At 38.8% G+C, this 20,931-nt stretch overlaps 1 protein-coding gene across 3 annotated transcripts in view; it reads left to right on the top strand.

Annotated features, from left to right (window-relative positions):
- The window catches only part of LOC136877546 (lipid scramblase CLPTM1L), a 306,831-nt gene that overhangs the window by 264,060 nt on the left and 21,840 nt on the right, over positions 1-20,931 (top strand). For 2 of the 3 annotated variants that reach the window (XM_067151673.2, XM_067151672.2), the window contains one exon: positions 13,283-13,398. In XM_067151673.2, the coding sequence (XP_067007774.2) occupies positions 13,283-13,398 (116 nt within the window). Of the gene's footprint in view, positions 1-13,282; positions 13,403-20,931 lie in introns of those variants that run through there. The other variant, XM_068228675.1, reaches the window with a different exon arrangement.

The following is a 20,931-nucleotide window of genomic DNA, read 5'->3' as shown; positions in this document are numbered from 1 at the left end:
TGCGTCACTCGCTCTGCCCACTTTATGCAGGAATTTCCGGAAATATCCATGCTCTGTGAGAAGCTGCGTGAGGTAGTAATTTAATAATAATTTGATCTGATATGTCCTGCTGAAATCCCACCAGTTGTGCCTCACAAGAAAATTTCTTTCTTAATCCATACTGGCTCCTCATGAACCAATTTTTATCATCACATATTCCTCTGATGTACTTTGATATTAAACTCTCCAGTATTTTACAAACTATACTGGTCAGGCTGATTGGTCTGTAGTTCTCTGGTTTCCTTTTATCACCCTTTCCTTTATAAATTGGTATTATTATAGATTCCTTCCATTCCTTTGGTATTACACTATTATTTATGACATAGTCAAAGAGAAATTTTAAATAAGGCACTATGTACCACCCCATTGCCTTTAATACCTCCCCAGTAATTTGATCACTTCCTGCTGCTTTTCCTTGCTGAAGCAGTTGGATTTCTCTGAAAATATCTTCATTTGTGAGTGAGAAGCTTCTTGTTTCCCTCTGTGTCTCTCCCTCTCTATCTTCTGTTTCGGTTTCCAACTCCTGACAATCATCTACTGGATCTCTGAATTCCCTACTAAATAGGTTTGCTTTTTCAGTATCTGTGAAATAGTGTTCACCCCCTTCTCCCACCATTGTAGGAATTTGGAAACTTTTTGATTCCTGATATATGAATACAGCTTTTTCCATTTCCCTTTGTGGTCATTACCCTCTTGAAGTATGCCATTCATATAATTCTCTTTTGCTTCCTTTTTCACTCTATTCAGTTTCCTCATTAGTTGTTTTCTAGTTTCTCTACTCTCCCTACCCTCTTTTATTTTCCTGTTTACTATTCTACATTTTCTTTTTAATTTTCTTATTTCCCTTGTATAATAAACAGGGTCTGAGGTCATTTTACCCTTCTTAACAGGTACACATCTCTTCTCTACTTTCCAAATGATTCCTTTAAATTTAGCCCAAAGTGTATCCACATTACTCCCTTCACTAATCCAACAACTGAATTGTGATTTAAGGAAAGTCCCAAATTCATCAACTTTAGTTTTTCTGTACAATTTCTTGTCTTGTGTGACCCTCTTATTAAGCCTTTTTGGTACCAGTCCTACATCCATTATTACAGCCTTTTGGTAACCTATTCCTTCAATTACCTCAGTTTTATCAACAATTTCCCATGGTTTAACCAAGAATACATCTAGTAAGTTATTGAGACGAGTTGGTTCTTGTACTACCTGTGTAAATCCTCCCTCCCATATTAACTTATTTGCCAGTTTCTGTTCATGGGCTTCACTTGCAGCTCCATTCCATTCAACTTCAGGCAAGTTTAGACCTGCATTATTGTGATGGGCATTGGCTTGGTGTCTATCTTGACCACAATAATCCTTTCACTATGCTGGTCATGTAGTAGCTTACCCACTACCTTATTTTCTTATTCATTATTAAACCTACTCCTGCATTTCCCCTGTTTGATTTTGTGTTGATAATTCTGTAGTCGCCTGACCAGAAATCCTGCTCTTCCTGCCAACGTACTTCACTTATACCAAGTAAATCTAACTTTAGTCTATCCATCTCCCTTCTGCCTTTTCAGATTCTCCAACCTACCACAGCAATTCAAACTTCTAACATTCCACGCTTCGACTCGCAGAATGTCGGTATCCATCTTCCTGATGATTGCCCCCTCTCGTGTAGTTCCCACCCGGAGATCCGAATGGGGAACTATTTTACCTCCAGAATATTTTACCCGGGAGGAAGCCATCATCAGTACATCATTCATACAGAGAGAGCTGCATGTCCCGGGGAGTTAGTTGCGGCTGTAGTTTCCCGTTGCTTTCAGCCATGTAGCAGTATGACAGCTAAGCCATTTTAAGTATTATTACAAGACCATATTAGTCAATCCCAGACTGCCGCTCTTGCATTTTCTGAAAGGCTGCTGCCCCCCTTTCGATGAACCATTTGTTAGTCTGGTCTCTCGACAGATACCCATCCAGTGTGGTTGCACCTACGGCTCAGCTACCTGCTTCATTGGGACATGCAAGCCTCCCGCCCGCAGCAAGTTCACATGGTTCACAGGCGTGGGGGGGAACTTATATAGATGCCATATTTTGTTAAGAGGCAAAGTAATGATTTTTCCAATGTCTATGATTCATAGTAGAACTTTGGGTATCATTCTATGCTGTTTAATCCCTCTTTTAAACTTTACAACGAAATGCAGAAAATAATGTGAATGAAGGGAAATGGGTTTTACTCACAAGTATCTGAAATGACCTGGGATCAATAACTTGGCACCGTTGAAGGTTAACTGTTAACCCTTTCAAGTCACGATAAATGGCCACATTGTTGACTGGAATCAGATTTAATTTGCCCGCCTGTAGTTTGAGAGTACTTATCACATATAAACATGCATAAAATAAAAACTAATGCAGATAACTCATTCAAATTTTGCATTCACGCCATTGAAGGTTATGACTTACCCATTCTTCATTCCTTGAGAGATTGCTAGCTGTGGTACAAATGTTTCATTTGAAGTAATTTCAAAAAGAGCGGATCCGTGTACTTGAAAAATTGAAATAATAAATATGGTAGTTCAACCTATTCAATACAAGTAAATAAGAGATGTAGAGATTACATTCTTATTTAATTAAAAGTGGAAATGGTACCATTGTCCTTGAACTTGGATTCATTTTCCAAAACGTCATTATGGCCATAATTGCCATCTAAAACAATATGTACAAGCGCTTTCAATCTTGTAGACCTGAATGCAAAGCCGATTCTACTGCATAATGAATACTGAATACCGATGAAGATAAACTGTTAATCAACAATTCCAGTGTCACACAGAAACACAGACATCATTCTTTACCAACAGTACATGTTTCTAGTTCCCTACAGTGTGTATGGTTAGAAATTATATTGCAAAGGGAATCTAATATCCAAAGATAAGTGAGGCACAGCGTCATTGCAAGTTGTGCTTGCCATTTAATTCATGCGCCAAAACACCTCACGCAACCATACGAATGGGTTAAACAGAGCGTTGGTTCATAAAATAAAAAAAAACTCTATTAAGGATAATTTCCTCTTTTATCAAGCATCATACAAGTTAGAAACTTTTGAGTTCTGAAAACTAAAAATTTATTTTCTCAAAAATAACAGAAGGTGAGGTCAAGCAGCAGGTAAACCTTTCTGGACAGTAATAAAGAATCGTAGAAAGGGAGGGAAAAAAGAAATGAACAGTGTTTTGGGTAGTTCAGGTAAATTCATATTAGATCCCAGGCAATCATTGGACAAGTGGAGGGAATATTTTGAAAATATTTTCAATGTAAAAGGAAATATTCCTGGTGGTGTTGCGAACAACCAAGCTCATGGGGAGGAGGAGAGTGATGTTGGTGAAATTAATTGCAACTATCTGTAAGCAAGGGAACAGGAAAGATTGCAGCAACTATCGAGCTATCTCATTGATTAGTATACCAGGCAAGGTATTCACTGGCATCTTGGAAGAGAGGGTGTGATCATTGGTTGAGAAGAAGTTGGATGAAAACTAGTGTGGTTTTAGACCACAGAGGGGCTGTCAGGATCGGATTTTCAGTATGCGTCAGGTAATTGAAAAATGTTACGAGATCCTCACTTGGACTATGTGCAAGTAGGGTAGCATCCTGCTTCATGAGTTTACCGAGCTCAGAACATTTTAAGCAACCTCGGACCTATGGGAGTAACTGAGTCCCACTCCCATTTGACAGGCGAGGGACTCCTTGGAAACAACTTGGCGAACGAAATGGAATTCAATGGGGAGCTATCAATATTAATGGGGCTTATGGAAGAAAGAAAGTAGAACTGGCTGAGTCAGCAAAGAGGATGCATCTGGATGTGCTAGGAGTAAGTGATATTTGGATAAGGGGAGATAAGGAGGAAGAGATAGGAGATTACAAAGTGTACTTGACGGGTGTTAGAAAGGGAAGGGCAAAGTCTGAGGTAGGGCTCTTCATCAGGAATACCATTGCACACAACATAGTTTCTGTTAGGCACGTAAATGGGCGAATGATGTGGGTAGATTTGTCAGTTGGAGGAATTAGGACAAGAATTGTGTCCGTGTATTCACCATGTGAGGGTGCGAATGAGGATGAAGTTGACAAGTTTTATGAAGCATTGAGTGACATCGTGGTCAAGGTCAACAGCAAGGATAGAATAGTGCTAAGGGCGATTTCAATGCGAGAGTTGGGAATAGAACTGAAGGATACGAAAGGATGATTGGTAAATGTGAGGAAGATATGGAAGCTAATGGGAATGGGAAGCGTTTGCTGGACTTCTGTGCTAGTATGGGTTTAGCTGTTACGAATACATTCTTCAACCATAAGGCTATTCACCGGTACACATGGGAGGCTAGGAGTACCAGATCCATAATAGACTATATCTTAACCGACTTTGAATTCAGGAAATCTGTTAGGAATGTACGAGTTTTCTGCGGATTTTTTATGATACAGACCACTATCTGACCTGTAGTGAACTAAGTATCTCTAGGCCTAGGGTAGAGAAAGTGAAATCTGTCTGCAAACGAATAAGGGTAGAAAATCTCCAGGACGAAGAAATTAGACAGAAGTACATGGATATGATTAGTGAGAAGTTTCAAACAGTAGACAGTAAGCATGTTCAGGATATAGAAAGTGAATGGTTGGCATACAGCGATGCTGTAGTAGAAACAGCATGGGAATGCCTAGGAACAACTGTGTGTAAAGATGGGAAAAGGCGAACATCATAGTGGAATGATGAAGTGAGAACAGCTTGTAAACGTAAAAAGAAGGCTTATCAGAAATGGCTCCAAACAAGGGCAGAGGCAGACAGGGATTTGTACGTAGATAAAAGAAACAGAGCAAAACAAATAGTTGTTGAATCCAAAAAGAAGTCGTGGGAAGATTTTGGTAACAACCTGGAAAGGCTAGGTCAAGCAGCAGGGAAGCCTTTCTGGACAGTAATAAAGAATCTTAGGAAGGGAGGGAAAAAAGAAATGAACAGTGTTTTGAGTAATTCAGGTGAACTCATAATAGATCCCAGGGAATCACTGGAGAAGTGGAGGGAATATTTTGAACCTTTTCTCAATGTAAAAGGAAATCATCCTGGTGGTGTTGTGAACAGCCAAGCTCATGGGGAGGAGGAAAATGATGTTGGTGAAATTATGCTTGAGGAAGTGGAAAGGATGGTAAATCAACTCCATTGTCATAAGGCAGCAGGAATAGATGAAATTAGACCTGAAATGGTGAAGTATAGTGGGAAAGCAGGGATGAAATGGCTTCATAGAGTAGTAAAATTAGCATGGAGTGTTGGTAAGGTACCTTCAGATTGGACCAAAGCAGTAATTGCACCTATCTATAAGCAAGGGAACAGGAAGGATTGTAACAACTATCGAGGTATCTCATTGATTAGTATACCAGGCAAAGTATTCACTGGCATCTTGGAAGGGAGGGTGCGATCAGTCGTTGAGAAGAAGTTGGATGAAAACCAGTGTGGTTTCAAACCACAGAGAGGCTGTCAGGATCAGATTTTCAGTATGCGCCAGGTAATTGAAAAATGCTACGAGAGGAATAGGCAGTTGGGTTTATGTTTCGTAGATCTAGAGAAAGCATATGACAGGGTACCGAGGAAAAAGATGTTCGCCATACTGGGGGACTAAGAAGGTAGATTATTAAAATCAATCAAAGGCATTTATGTTGACAATTGGGCTTCAGTGAAAATTGATGGTAGAATGAGTTCTTTGTTCAGGGTACTTACAGGTGTTAGACAAGGCTGTAATCTTTCACCTTTGCTGTTTGTAGTTTACATGGATCATCTGCTGAAAGGTATAAAATGGCAGGGAGGGATTCAGTTAGGTGGAAATGTAGTAAACAGTCTGGCCTATGCTGACGACTTGGTCTTAATGGCAGTTTGTGCCGAAAGCCTGCAGTCTAATATCTTGGAACTTGAAAATAGGTGCAATGAGTATGGTATGAAAATTAGCCTCTCGAAGACTAAATTGATGTCAGTAGGTAATAAATTCAACAGAATTGAATGTCAGATTGGTGATACAAAGCTAGAACAGGTCGATAATTTCAAGTATTTAGGTTGTTTTTTCTCCCAGGATGGTAATATGGTAAGTGAGATTGAATCAAGGTGTCGTAAAGCTAATGAAGTGAGGTCGCAGTTGCGATCAACAGTATTCTATAAGAAGGAAGTCAGCTCCCAGACGAAACTATCTTTACATCGGTCTGTTTTCAGACCAACTTTGCTTTACGGGAGCGATAACTGGGTGGACTCAGGAAATCTTGTTCATAAGTTAGAAGTAACAGACATGAAAGTAGCAAGAATGATTGCTGGTACAAACAGGTGAGAACAATGGCAGGAGCGTACTCGGAATGAGGAGATAAAGGCTAATTTAGGAATGAACTCGATGGATGAAGCTGTACGCATAACCCGGCTTCGGTGGTGGGGTCATGTGAGGAGGATGGAGGAGGATAGGTTACCTAGGAGAGTAATTGACTCTGCTATGGAGGGTAAGAGAAGTAGAGGTAGACCAAGACAACGATGGTTGGACTCGGTTTCTAACGATTTAAAGATAAGAGGTATAGAACTAAATGAGGCCACAGCACTAGTTGCAAATCGAGGATTGTGGCGACGTTTAGTAAATTCTCAGAGGCTTGCAGACTGAACGCTGAAAGGCATAACAGTCTATAATGATTATGTATGTATGTAATGTATGTTTCAAGTTCCTAAAGGTAATTAAATGTTGCATCACCACCTCTGAAATTGAGAGAAACTTCCTCAGTATTTCCAGAGATGAGAAAGTATCCCCTACTGAAGGAACACTGTCACTTACTTCACCATCTTTGGGATAATTATTGTGTATTGTGATCTTCCTACATATGGTTCTTGATTATTTCTTCAGTGCATGCTGTTCTCTAGTGATGATGATATAGTCAACCTAGATGTCTGCAAATGGAAGTCTTGGAGTGGAGGCATGTCCACTCACTATTCTGCACCATTGTTTCATTGCCTCCTCCTCTTTCAGGGCCGATTGTATACCATGCTTCGTCAAAAAGGTGCATAGCATTTAAAACTGAAACCTTCATACCTGTTGTGTCGTTTCTGCTCTCCATTGCACTTGAAGCTTCTGTAACCAAAATTTTCTTAAATACATGGATGATCCTCAAACCTAGGGGTTGCAGTTACCTTGTGCGGTTGGCTGGGAAGAATTCCAACTCTACATTTCGCATTGCCAAGTTACGAGGGTGAGCTGGGCGTTGGTCAGTTATTAATAGACGGTGGATTTTGGCATAATTGCATGTTTTGTTTGTTTCATGATATGCCGGTAATATGCCCATAAGAAGTAAAGGTGATTCATACCATTTGAAATTGAATTGCTAAGTTTTGTAGTGCATATAAACACACATATACAGAATTCACGCATATTCTTGATATACATACATATAAATGCATAATTGCAGATAATTGCAGTTGTTCTTATTTTGTTTAAAACAACATACAGTATATATTGATATTCAAATCGGTACAACAATGCTGTGTAATTTATATGTAAAAAATTATATTCGCCACTGGAGGCATTACATTGCATGTTGTTGACAGTTGACATTATTAACAATAGCTTGATAACAGGTTGATTTTTTGGCGCCCTTGGTATTCTGTTCGGATTTTGGAATCATAGGAAAATAATGTTTTACGATACCTCAAGTAGTAGAGAGGGGAGATCCTTTCTTGATGCGTGGCAGGGACGAACCTGCCCACTCCAAAAAAAATTCTTAGTATATAGAAGAATCAAAACTAAGATAGCCTGAAACTAAATACAGTAAAGCTACCATTTTCTTTGTTCCTGTGGTCTTGTCACTAGCAGGACCTAACCAATCCAGACTAAAATAAGTTCGTAGGTCTAATCTATCTATCATCATTGCCATTCATCTTTCATGTTAGTCAGTATCAGTGGATAATTTGCCGGCATTGGCAAGCCTGTTTAATGCATTGTGAGCTTGTCGGAGCTGCTGCTGTGTTGGATTTATAACCTATACTTTCATTTCTTCACTAGAAATCATGCCAAAAGAAAATAAACAGCTAAAAGTATTCTACTTTAGCAGTGGATATATGGAGAACAAACTTTATAGATACAGAGGAAAAACAAGTATTTTGCAGAATATGCAATAGTGCATATACGAGTGCATTTATTCCTGTTTTTAGTGCAGAGATGCATGAATATTTTGCAGTTTTTACTGCATAAGAATCCACCCTCTAGTTATTACCAACACAGTCTTCAGACGTTTCATTCTTTGCATACAGCTTGGCTGGAAACTTTATCATTGACTGGCTCATAGCTGATAAAGCATAAACCGTGCATGTGCAACCTTGATCTTCGCTTTCATCTGTTAAAGACGACCTGGTGGTCATTCCTTGGGAAGGGTGTAAGGAAGCACCAATATGAAGGTGCACGCTGTTCGTAATACATGCTTCAAAAAAATTAGGGGAACATGTTCTTGAACGTATGCCATGCTCCACAAAACAATACCTCACACCCAGGTATATTACCAACTGAACCTTTATTCTTCACCGTTGGAGTATACAAAAGAACATCGATGGATTTGCATTCATTTTGAGAACATCAGCGGGAATGTCCAAATAGGGGCAAAAACAAAGTGATAACAGTCCTCCAGGGTGGATTTTTATCACAGTTGGAGAATTTCAGTATGGTGTATATCCTCCGCGAGCATTTATCACAGCTTGGCACCTACGTGGCATGTTCCGTATATAAGTCGACAGAAGTCACATTGCGGTATCAGGTCCCATTCTTCAATGAGAGCCTGTTTGAGGTCTTGAAGAGTCTGTGGTGGAACAGGACGCCCACAAACACTTCTGTCAAGCCTACCTACACATGCTCGATGGGATTAAGGTCGGGACTCACTGCAGGCCATTCCATCTATTGAATGTCCAGTTCTCACAAGACATCTCTGGTGATGCACGCTACATGAGCCCTGGCATTGTCGTGCATGAATATGAATTCAGGGCCAACACCTTAAGCAGCAACCAACACATGCTGTAGCAGTATCTGCTCGATGAACCCCGCAGTGGTAAGATTACCACAGACGACGGCAAGATCTGTACGGCCATCAATACTTATGCCACCCCAAACATCACAGAACCTTGTCCGAATCAGTCGCCTTCCTGGACAACATTAGGCATGTACTGCTCACCACAGCATCTCCATACATGTTGATGTCCATCACGCTGTGTCGGGGAAATCTGGACACGTCTGTGAACAACACAGGTCTCCATTAGCAAAGTTACCAGTTGACATGGGTACAGGCAAACAGAAGGTGAGCTGCGCGATGTTGCTGCCTTAAATGGGGCACTTGAACTGGACATCTGGGTCGTAAGGACACTTCTCTTAACCTGTTCCTTACTGTCCGTTCAGACACCATGACTCCAGTGACCCTCCTGAGGTCTGGGTGCAGTTCTCTGGCAGTTGCTGAACGACGCCGCAACGCACAGATGGTCAGATATCGGTCATCCTGTGGGGTTGTCATGCGTCCACGACCTTGTCCAACCCTCCTTGTGAAGTAGCCTGTCTCATTGTAGTGATTCCACAAGCGGTGAATAACTGACAGAGAGACAATCCAAAGCAACACGACGAAAAGTCCATCCTTCCTGGATCAAAGTGACAGTCCTTGCGACTTGAACCTCGTTAAGTTGTCTCATGAGATGTGTTCGTTGACGTACAACATACTCAAATAACCGCAGTAGTCTGTGTACCTCACAACGACACACAGACGCACCGCTACTCACTTTGTTTTTAGGTGTCACCTGACAGTTTAATCCACGGCTACGTGTACAGATGGAGTATAACTTAGATTTGACGTACCCTGAGTAGCTAAGGTCTCCAGGTATGCTGTACGATCATTGGAACCCCATCTACCAAATTAACTTTTACATGCCAGACTTTACAAAACATGTATCCCTAATTTTTTTTAACTGTGTGTTTTAATGGTTGATTTTTAAATTACAGTAATTGCGAGTTGTCATTAAATTGTGTAATGAACATTCATTCGGTGTTATACTTGAAAGATATGAAGGAAAAGATCTTGTTCAGTGTTATCTTTTAATTTAAATCATAGAAAAACTGCAAGCATTTCTGGCTTTAAGTCACTTTTTCTTTGTTTTTGTTTGTTTGTAAAGTAACATATTTATATCTGTCTTCTTTTTGTAAGCAATAGTGAAATTATTACAGGTCTAGTTATTTGACAGAACATTGTAATATTGGTTAGGTTATGTATGTCCAGTATAAGGGCATAACATTTTAATTAAATTTAAGCTTCTCAGATACCGGTAAGTCTAAAAAAAAAACAGAAAAAACAACATCATTATATTTATGAATAATCCCAGCATATATTTTCAAAATTTGTTGGCAGAAAGTTGGGGTACGGGTATTATTTGAACGAAGGTTGGCACAGAGAACTGGAAGTTAGTATTTTTCTGTCCACTCCATTGGTGACTCTGTTCCCTCCACAAGTGAGAAGCGTCACTTGCGTGGTATCAGTTTAACTAGTGGAATGTGTTCAGGATGACTGGCAAGAGTTCTCTTAATTCATTCACAGTTAAAGAAAAGCTCCAAATTATTGATGAGGCAGAGCAAATTGGTAATTGAACTGTGGGAAGAAAGTATGATATGGACAGAAGTTACGGTACGTAAAGCTCTTTGTGAGCGTACAAACGGTAATCGCTGTGCATTTCATTGACAAAAGACATGTTTCCAGAAATTGAAAACAGGATATACGAATAAATGAATGAGAAGAAACTGTTTCTATGGATGCTGATTCTACTGCATAATGAATATTGAATACCGATGAAAATAAACTTCATGATACAAAAACTGAGCACACCCTTGTGCAGGAGAATCAGCTTCAAACTTTGTGTACCCTGTCTCATGCTATGGTCTTTCATAATAAAATATAAATTGTTGTACTCTGTAATATACATTTGTCCAAACATGTGTTGCCAATTAGTTTTCATAGTTCTAATACGGTAAAAAAAGTGACAAGCAGTGTTTAAGGCAATTTGTAGCAAATTTTGTCATTTTAACGTGCCCTAAAGGCATGGAAGTGCACCTTCTTGTTGGCAAATTTAAACATCCTTTTATTAACTAGTCAAGAAATATCTGCGATAATGTACTCCTTCCGTTAGGTCGTGCTTGTACTTGGGGACATAAGAAATTTCTTGCCATTAACTTTTTGTGTCAGAAGTGTACCATAAATTGAGAAGACCATTAACTCAGAGACAAGTAACATTTTATTTGTGCTGATCTGACTGTGGAAAAAACTTCACCGGATGTAAGAAATCCTTAATTGAGGTATACTAAATGGAAGCTTTATAGTAGCTGCCATCCAGCAGTTCTTCTTTGAAATGACTAAGGGGAGTATCCCATTGAGATGTTAGTCAAATCTGGATGTATTCTCTTTGTAACTACCGTATTTCTCTGAATCCAAGACACTTTTTTTTTTCTCTCTCAGAATTTCATGTGAATAATCTAGGGTTGTCTTGCTTTCACGACCTAACAGTAATGAACACCTCTGGCAGCTACCATGGCAACCATGCTGCTTCCCTTCAACCCCCTTGCCCCCCTGGCATGCGCTCACAAACTCTATTGATCTTCAACGTCCACGTCTTTATTATAAATCGCTAGTTGCGGGAGCCAGTTGTATGGTACCTTTGTGTGTCATCACTGGTGCTTAGAAAATACTGGAGAGAGAATAACTTTCTACTAGCCAGTACAAAAACATTTCTCACATCTTCAGAATGGCATCAAAACATTACTCTCTTGAGCTGATTGCAAGGTTGACTATAATGTGCTTCTGAGTACCAGCTGTGCAGGAAATGTCATTCGAATTGGAATAGCAAGGATGCGCCCCTTCGAATTCTTAGAAAGACCATGGCCACTCATTGGCAGAGTGATAACGCGTCTACTGTACCTGACGCTTAGTAGAAGTAACGGTTTTATAGACAGCAGGAGTATTTTCGTGATGGATCATCGTATTCTAAAGATCATATTTATAAGCTATAAATTTCATTTTTGTTCCCTATTGAAGTGCAATTTTTTAGTATTGTAAAGACACTTGGAACAGGTAAAGCCGGCAAATTTTTAATGGGTCATCATCGATATTATGATGCCAATTTTTAGTTAATGGTTATTGAACACGTGAAAATGAATAATAGTGTGCAGCTGCAATAAAATATGGCATACCTAAAGCCAATGTTTGGTGTTAGCATGAAGACAAAGACAGCTTAAAAAATGTGTACTGTACAAAAAAATGCATTTGGTGGCTCTCAGCGAGGATGCTTTAAAGAAGTTGAAGGTGAAATTGTGAGGTATGTGCACAAAAAAATGCAAGGGCGGAATGGCCATACCATGGCACACAAAACTCGTTGACCTTTAACATGCGCGTCTTTATTATATATTGCTAACCGCTGAAGCTGGCAAGTGAGACATGCGTCTAGCGGCAGTCGGTTGCACCTGGTGCTTAGTAAAAGTAATAGTTTTATAGACAACAGGAATATTTTTGTGATGGGTCGTCGTATTGTAGAGTCATGTGGAATAGGTATTGCCAGCAAATTTTCAACGGGTTCTCTTTGATGTTTGATGTCAATTTAAAGTTAATGGTTATTAAACACACAGAAATAAAGAATAATTGTGCAGCCGGAAAAAAATACGGTGTAACTAAAGCCAATGTTCAACGTTGGCGTGAAGGCAAAGATAGTCTAAAAATGCGTACTGTACAAGAAAGGCATTCGGTAACCCGCAACACAAGGATGCTTTAAAGAAGTCAGATATGAAATTTTGGGGTATGTGCGAAAAAAAAACAACAAAAAAAAACGCAAGGTCAGAATGGCCATGACACAAGATGCGATATGAAGGCGGGCTTGTGAAGAGGAATTCCCTAAACTTTCAAAGGCAGTATCAGGTACTTCTAATGACTATGATTGGGGAAGTAGGTAAGATTTGGATGATACTTGTGTGTGTTTATTTTTTATCTCAAATTAAATTTAAAATTTGTTTTAAATAAAATTATGATTTCACAAAGCACTTTTTAAGCCTGATTTAAATTTTTGAAGGAAAAAGTGGGGGTTGTCTTGGATTTGGAGAAATACGGTACCTAGAAATTTCCAGTGATATTCATGTTTAATGTTGGCTCATTCCCTGTTTTGTAGTTTCATATCAGAGTTATAATTGTTAAATGTTATAATTTGTTACAGGCATTTAACACCTTTATAGATGATCTGTTTGCTTTTGTGATTCCAATGCCAACTGCTCATCGCGTGGCTTGTTTCCGTGATGATGTTGTGTTCCTCATCTATCTTTATCAAAGATGGTAAGTATATCTTACTTTACAGGGTTAATAATCTTCTTGCCTTGCAGCTTAAAATAACAGTTTTTTTTCAGGACTCGTTTCTGAGGAGGAACTTGATTCATTGTACACGACAAGCAAATTTTAAGCAACTTATAATTTAAAAAGAATTTCATCAGTAGTTAGAATGCTTCCTAATATTTGCAGTTATGTACAGTTCGCATGCACACACGCATGCACACACACACACAACATAAAATTGGACCATTGTAATCTGGATACTTTTTTATGGATCACTTAAACAATTTGGTAACTATTAAAGTAAGTTTGACATGTACTAGCATAAAAAAATTTAAACTCTCCTCTGAAATTCTCTGTATATACTTTAAAACTAACACTTATTTGAGATTTATTGGATTTCTGATTGAGTTCCTACTCCAGGTTTTTGTTTATTCTGATCTATTTACATTCAAATATGATATTTAATGGTTTTTAATTATTATTTAGGTATTATTTAATTATCTGGAGAGTTATACTTGTAATATAATCTTCAGCCTGTGTGCAGCAAATGTCAGCTTGGATTCTGTTATATTGCTATACCGAAGTATTTACAAACCTTAAAAGACTGTTGATTTTGTTGAAATAATTGATTATTAGCTGTTGTTCACTCAAAATCATTGCTAATGTTTATCCAGTCTGGACGTTACCAGACAGGTCCCAAGATGGCTACCACTGTCGCTGTTGCCATAGTGAGATAGAAACTCTTGCATATGTCTTGGGTGCCTGCAAACATGGTGAAGACCGAGCTCGATAACTGCAGTCGCTTAAGTGCGGCCAGTATCCAGTATTCGGGAGATAGTAGGTTCGAACCCCACTATCGGCAGCCCTGAAAACGGTTTTCCGTGGTTTCCCATTTTTACACCAGGCAAATGCTGGGGCTGTACCTTAATTAAGGCCGTGGCCGCTTCCTTCCCATTCCTAGCCCTTCCTTGTCCCATCGTCGCCATAAGACCTATCTGTGTCGGTGCGACGTAAAGCAAAAAAAAAAAAAAAAAAACCATGGTGAAGTTCGTAGAAATGCCTGTCATCACCTTGTTCATTGGATGCTGCAACTGAATAGATATGATAGAGGGACCTGTTTTTCGCAAAGCGTAAAATCATTAAAGTTTTGGAAAATATTACAAATTTGACTCAAAACGTTAACTTATTTATCCTTAAGCAAAATCGCGAAATAACTGATAAAATTATGTGGAATTACTCTTTAATCCAAGAAATATAATAAAAGGTGATTTAAAAACGATGAAGTCTCTTATCTAACAAAGCAAATTCCCATCCTACGAGAACTTTCAACATAAAAATATCCTGAACCATACTCAGTGTTTAGAGATATAGTTGATAGTTCATGTAGATCAGGTTAAGATATTGATGTGATTACCATTCTTATTTCCCTGACATCAGAATATGGGCATTTTGTGAAAGCTACAGTGAAGGGTTTATGGATCCAGTCAGTATTGTTGATAGCAAGGGGACATTTTCAATGTGTTGTAATAGAATGTCTGACAGGAGAAAAGCTCTTACTCCCAGCAATACTCTCTTGTCTTTTTCAGACTGGTGTATAAATTGTTAGGCAGACAGCCAGGTGGCGTCAGATCGAAATGTCTGCACATGGTAGCTGAGGCCATACGATTATTATTATTATTATTATTATTATTATTATTATTATTATTATTATTATTATTATTATTATTATTACGCAGGATAAAATTTGTCCAAACATCCATGTAAAATATGCGTTTTCATCAGAAGCATAACTCGCATGTTTTTTACACTCGTGTAAAAATAAAATATGTTTTACTGTAAATAAGCTATCAACTGTATTTTGGTTTAGCATTTATTGCTGAAAGGTAGAAATAAAATAAGTGAATTTTTGGAGGAAATAAAATAAAAGTAGCAAAAAATATAGAAATAACTTTTAGAACAAGACAAAATTAGGCAAAAACAGGTGCCTTTAATGATGGTCATTCCAGCTGGCTTGACTCATGGTTTTATAATTGACCGTACAGTTAGGACTGAAGCCTCTGAAACTCAACCAGAAGAGAAGAAAGAGGCCTGCGAACCCATAATTCCATACTATAAAGCAAAATATAAGTTGACATCTATAGAATTAGTGGGTCTCATGGTTGGTGCTAGAGGCACAACATCATCCATGAACAGTTCTGTAAGCTGTTCAGGCTGGATAATCAGCTTACGGACATGGTGGCCTTGGTGGGTATTAAGGGTTCTGTTGCAATTTTGAAGAATCATTTATATAACTCTTATAACTGACAAAGAAATCTCATTTACCATCTGATTATAAGATATATTGTAACTCATGTTTGGAATGCTTTGTCTACAGGGGAACCTCTGTCTGCAAATGCTATTAAAAAAGATACAAAGTACTTACTCTCCTTTTTAAATGTCGGTTTAGACTATTTTTCAGCCGTGACTTCTCTCCAGTACAGTTCCAGTTTTTGTGGGATAGAGACTTACTGCAGCAATGTATAACAGAAGGCTGTGGGCATCTGCACTGAAATCAACAGAACTAGAGAACAACCAGTGTCAGTGTCTGTTGTGAAATATTGTTTTGTGATGTTGGGTTATGAGGACATGTATCTGCCAGGAAGCCTGTTTTAACATGCTGGGATAAATATCAGAGACTTCAGCGGGCCAGATAAGACAAGGATTGAACTATTGACCAGGGGAGACATTTGGACTAATGAGTCAAAATTTGAGAAGTTTGGGTCAAATATTCATCAGTATATCTGCCTTCATCCACGAGAAAGAATTCTAGAAGGCTGCCTAACATAACTGTGAAGCATGTGTTATTGTTTGGGGTTGTATCGTTAACAATAAGGTGGAAGACTTTGTGAAAGTGGAAGGTATCTTGGGGAAGGATCGGTACCATGACATTCTGTCGAGCAATGCGGTTTACACTTTACAAAGGTAAAAAATTGAGTGTAATTTCCTAATTCAATGCATCATATATTCCATCATTAGATGGAGTAATCAAATTCAAACATGTTGTGGCTCGTTTGAGCCATCTTCAGTGGAAAAAAAAAAAGGGGGGGGGGTTTGAAATAATTGACATAATAAAGCTAAAAAAATGCCAAAAAACATAATGAAGGAACAAATGAAAAAAACAAGAGAGAGCCAAGATGGAAACAAAATTAGCACAATATACAATATTTACATCATCATGTGGAGCAAAGAACAACTTGCTGTGATAAAATTCAGTGAAACAGAGATTAATACAAAACATAATTGAAGCTAAAAACTGTGTTAACCTAAGAAAAGAAATGAAAACAAATGATCCAGATGGAAATGAACAATAAGTGTACATAGTGAGGTTGCGGACCTCTTAATATCTTGCAATGCAGTTTAGCCTGGAGCTCAACTTACTGGAAGAGGGTTTGTTATGTGGGACAACAACCCAAAATACACTCCAAAGCTGTGTATGAAACTACGTAAGAAACAAAGTATCATCAGGAGTTCTACGCGTAACGATCTAGCCCCTTCAGTCACCCAATTCGTCACCCATTGGGTTGATGTGGGAGGAACTTGATAGTTAAGCAAAACAATCTTCTATCAATAGTTATGATGGCAATGCCTATTGCAGGTATGGGGAACTAAAATCACAGAGATGTTAGAAAAACTAGTTGGAAGAATGCCGCATACTTGTCAGGCATTAATCAGAGCAGAAGGGGGACACATGAATGAGCAGAGAGTTATGACTGTTCACACAACCATTAAGATGAACCAGAACTTTTACATACGAAAATACAATGCTGCAGTGATAACTGTCCCACCAGATCTAACGGTGTGTAATTTTTACTTGTGGGCTAAACTGAAAAGAAAAAGAAAAAAAAAAAAAAAAGAAAAAAGACGATAGAGTATCGAACAAATTCTCACACATTGGGGGATTTCCGACAAAAGAGTAGCATTGCAAAAATGTTGCAAAATTTGGGCTGAGAAGACTTGGGAGAAAGGAGACAAGCTGCTCGACTAAGTGGTATGTTAAAGATGTTGATTCTCATAGGGAACCTGAAATATTTGTTCCAAATGAGTAAATTTATAATACCAATATCGTTGGTCCATTATTGGACATTATAAATTTTTCAGCTAACTCATTCCTGGTTGCCAGCATTTTGCCCCAGTGTGCTAAGTTGGGCTCATCAGTTGGTAAATAGCACACCTACCAAGACGACTGGCTAGTGCATACTGCGGAGGCCACTGAGTAGGCCACGTGGAGCCACCGGCCAGTTGTCTTGGTAGGTGTACTATTTACCAGCTGATGAGCCCAACTTAGCACACTGGGGCGAAACGCTGTCAGCGAGGAATGAGTAAGCTGGAAAATTTATTATGTCCAGTAATGGAATAACTCCTCCCGAAGGTATCACCACCTTGACGAAGGCAAAATATATTTTGCCGGGTGTTTATTGGAGGCTTGCGTGGTCAAATGATCCTTAGAGCTATGCCGGCGGGAGCATCTGCTCCTGGTAGGGCCACCCAAGCCGGACAGGTCTAAGGTGATGATCCAGACTAAGAGTGATACCCTGGTCCTCCAGGTTGGGGGTTGAGCGTAGGGTTAACTCCCCTACCTCGTAAAAAAACCAACTGTTACGGATACCTTAAGAATGAATAATGCAGGACTGGAAAACTTGGTGACGAACCGGCGAGAAAAACGGCTAAAGAGAAGGAAAAATGATATTATATTAGCAACGTGGAATGTTAAGACATTGAAGAGACCTGGCAAGTTAAAAGTATTAAGGAATGAAATGGATAAGTATGGAGTGAAAATAGCAGCTCTACAGGAACTAAGATGGAAAGGGCAAGGGATGATGATGTCTGGACAACATATTTTGATGTACAGTGGAGAAAAAGCAGGCAGTAATGGCACAGGATTCCTCATACATAAGTCAGTAAAGCAAAGCGTGATCAACTTTACTCCAATCAATGATAGGATGTGCTCTGTGAGAATTAGGGCAAAATTCTTCAACGTAACTGTGTTTTGTGTGTACGCCCCTACTGAGGAGGCAGAAGATGAGAAGAAAGATGCATTTTATACCAAATTGGAGGAAGAAATTAATAAAGTTCAAAGGCATGATGTAAAAATTATCCTTGGAGATTTAAATGCAAAAATTGGAAGAGAAGAAGTGTACAAACACTTAGTAGGGAAAGAAAGCCTGCATGAAGTAAGTAATGATAACGGATTGAGATTGATTGATTTTGTGAGTGGAAAGCAGATGATAATTAAAAGTACTTGGCATCCTAGGAAAAACATTCACAAGGAGACCTGGATTTCACCAGATGGTGTGACAAGAAATCAAATAGACCATGTTATCATAGACAGGCGACATGCATCAGATATTATGGATGTTAGAAGCTGCAGAGGTGCTGATGCAGATACAGACCACTATCTTGTTAGAGTCAAGTACAGACAAAAAATAGATTTGGCAAGAACGGAAAAAGTAACAAGAAAGGCAAAGCACAATATTGAAGGACTAAAAAATGAGGAATTGCAAGAGAAATACAAAAAGAAAATAGCTGAATCTTTGGTAATAAAAAGGGAATTATGGGAGAAAGGAGAAGTGGAAGATAAATGGGAGATACTGAAAACAACTATCAGTGAAGTTGCAGATAGTACCTTGGGAAAGAAGAAATTGGTAAAGAGAGCAGAATGGTTTGATGAGGAATGTTCAACATTAATCCAAGAGAGGAATGATGCTAGGAACAGAATGCTTCAAAGGAGAACAAGACAAACAGTAGAAGAGTATAGAGAGAAACGAAGAAGAGCAGATAAGATATGTAGATATAAGAAAAGAGCTTTTGAAAGAAAGAGAATCGAAGAACTGGATGAAATGAAGGATAGAAACGAGGTACGAAAGTTCTATGAAAGAACAAAAGACATTAAGAGAGGGTTTCAACCAAGAGCTGTTTTCTTCAAGGATAAAGATGGAAACCTTCTGGGTGATAAAAGCAAAGTGCTTGGAAGATGGCAGGAGTATTTTTACGAGTTACTCAATGGAAATAATGAAGATGATAGAGAGGAGGAAAATATAAATGTTGATGGGGAAGAAAGAGAATTGGAAGAGGAATCAGTAAAAGAGCCAGACTTAGAAGAGGTCAAAGCTGCAATTAATGCATTAAAGAATAATAGAGCCCCAGGTGAAGATGGAATGGAGTCAGAGCTGTTGAGATATGGGGGAGAGGGAATAGAAATGGCTGTTTATGAATTGATTAAGGAGGTTTGGACAAAGGAGGAAATACCCAAGGATTGGACATTGGGTATAATTTACCCATTACATAAAAAGGGAGATAAGGCAGTATGTGGAAATTATCGAGGGATCACCTTGCTGGATGGAACGTACAAGGTTTTTGGTAAGGTACTAGCCTTAAGATTGGAATTATGGATGGAAAGAATATTAGGGGATTACCAAGCAGGTTTTAGAAAACATCGCTCTACTCTGGATCAGATATTTATATTACGACAAGTGCTAGAGAAATTTTATGAATATGACAAACAGCTACATCAGCTGTATGTTGATTTTAAACAGGCATATGACAGTCTAGATAGGGGTAAAATTTACAAGATTATGAAAGAATTTGGAATCCCAAGGAAATTGATTAGATTAACAGAAATGACTTTGAAAACAACGGTATGCAAGGTGAGAGTGGAGCAAGATCTGTCAGAGGAGTTTTTAGTGGAGAGAGGACTAAGACAGGGAGATGTACTTTCCACACTTCTTTTTAATCTAGCATTGGAAAAAGTAATCCGTGAATTGCCCATCAACCCAGGGGGAACCATTTTGAACAGATTAGTACAAGTGATAGCATATGCTGATGATGTAGCAATAATTGCAAGAAATGAAAGAGCTCTTGAAGAGAGCTACTCAGTATTAGAAGGGAAAGCACGGGACCTAGGACTAGAAGTGAATATAAACAAAACAAAATATATGAAGATGGGAGATACAGAGGGAGTAAGAGGAAGGACCCCAGTAAGATTAAATGGGAAGGAATATCAAAGAGTCACATCTTTCAAATATCTAGGCTCTATAATAACAGAGGACAATAAAACCTCCGTGGAAATACAGGAGAGGATAACAAGTGGAAACCGATGCTTTTACGCCTTGCAAAATATGTTTAAATCCAGGAATGTCAGCAGGAATACAAAAATTAAAATATACACAACAGTACTAAGACCAATAGTTATGTATGGCTCAGAATGCTGGGTGATGACCTCCAGAGAAGAACAGTGGCTGTTACGGTGGGAAAGGAAGATATTGAGAAAGATATTCGGTGCAGTAAGAGAGCAGGATGGGTGGAGAATGAGGACAAATGTAGAGCTGCAAGGACTGTTTGGCCAGCCAGATATTGTTGCTAAAATTAAGCAGGGAAGAATTAGGTGGGCCGGTCATGTTCAGAGAATGGCAGAAACCTGCACCGTAAAAAAGGTGTTTATAGGGAAACTTGATGGAAGGAGGAGAAGAGGAAGACCCAGGAAAAGGTGGATTGATGATG

The sequence above is a fragment of the Anabrus simplex genome, chromosome 7, assembly GCF_040414725.1.
Source record: "Anabrus simplex isolate iqAnaSimp1 chromosome 7, ASM4041472v1, whole genome shotgun sequence".
Classification (NCBI taxonomy): domain Eukaryota; kingdom Metazoa; phylum Arthropoda; class Insecta; order Orthoptera; family Tettigoniidae; genus Anabrus; species Anabrus simplex.
This window is presented reverse-complemented; position numbering and strand designations above follow the sequence as displayed.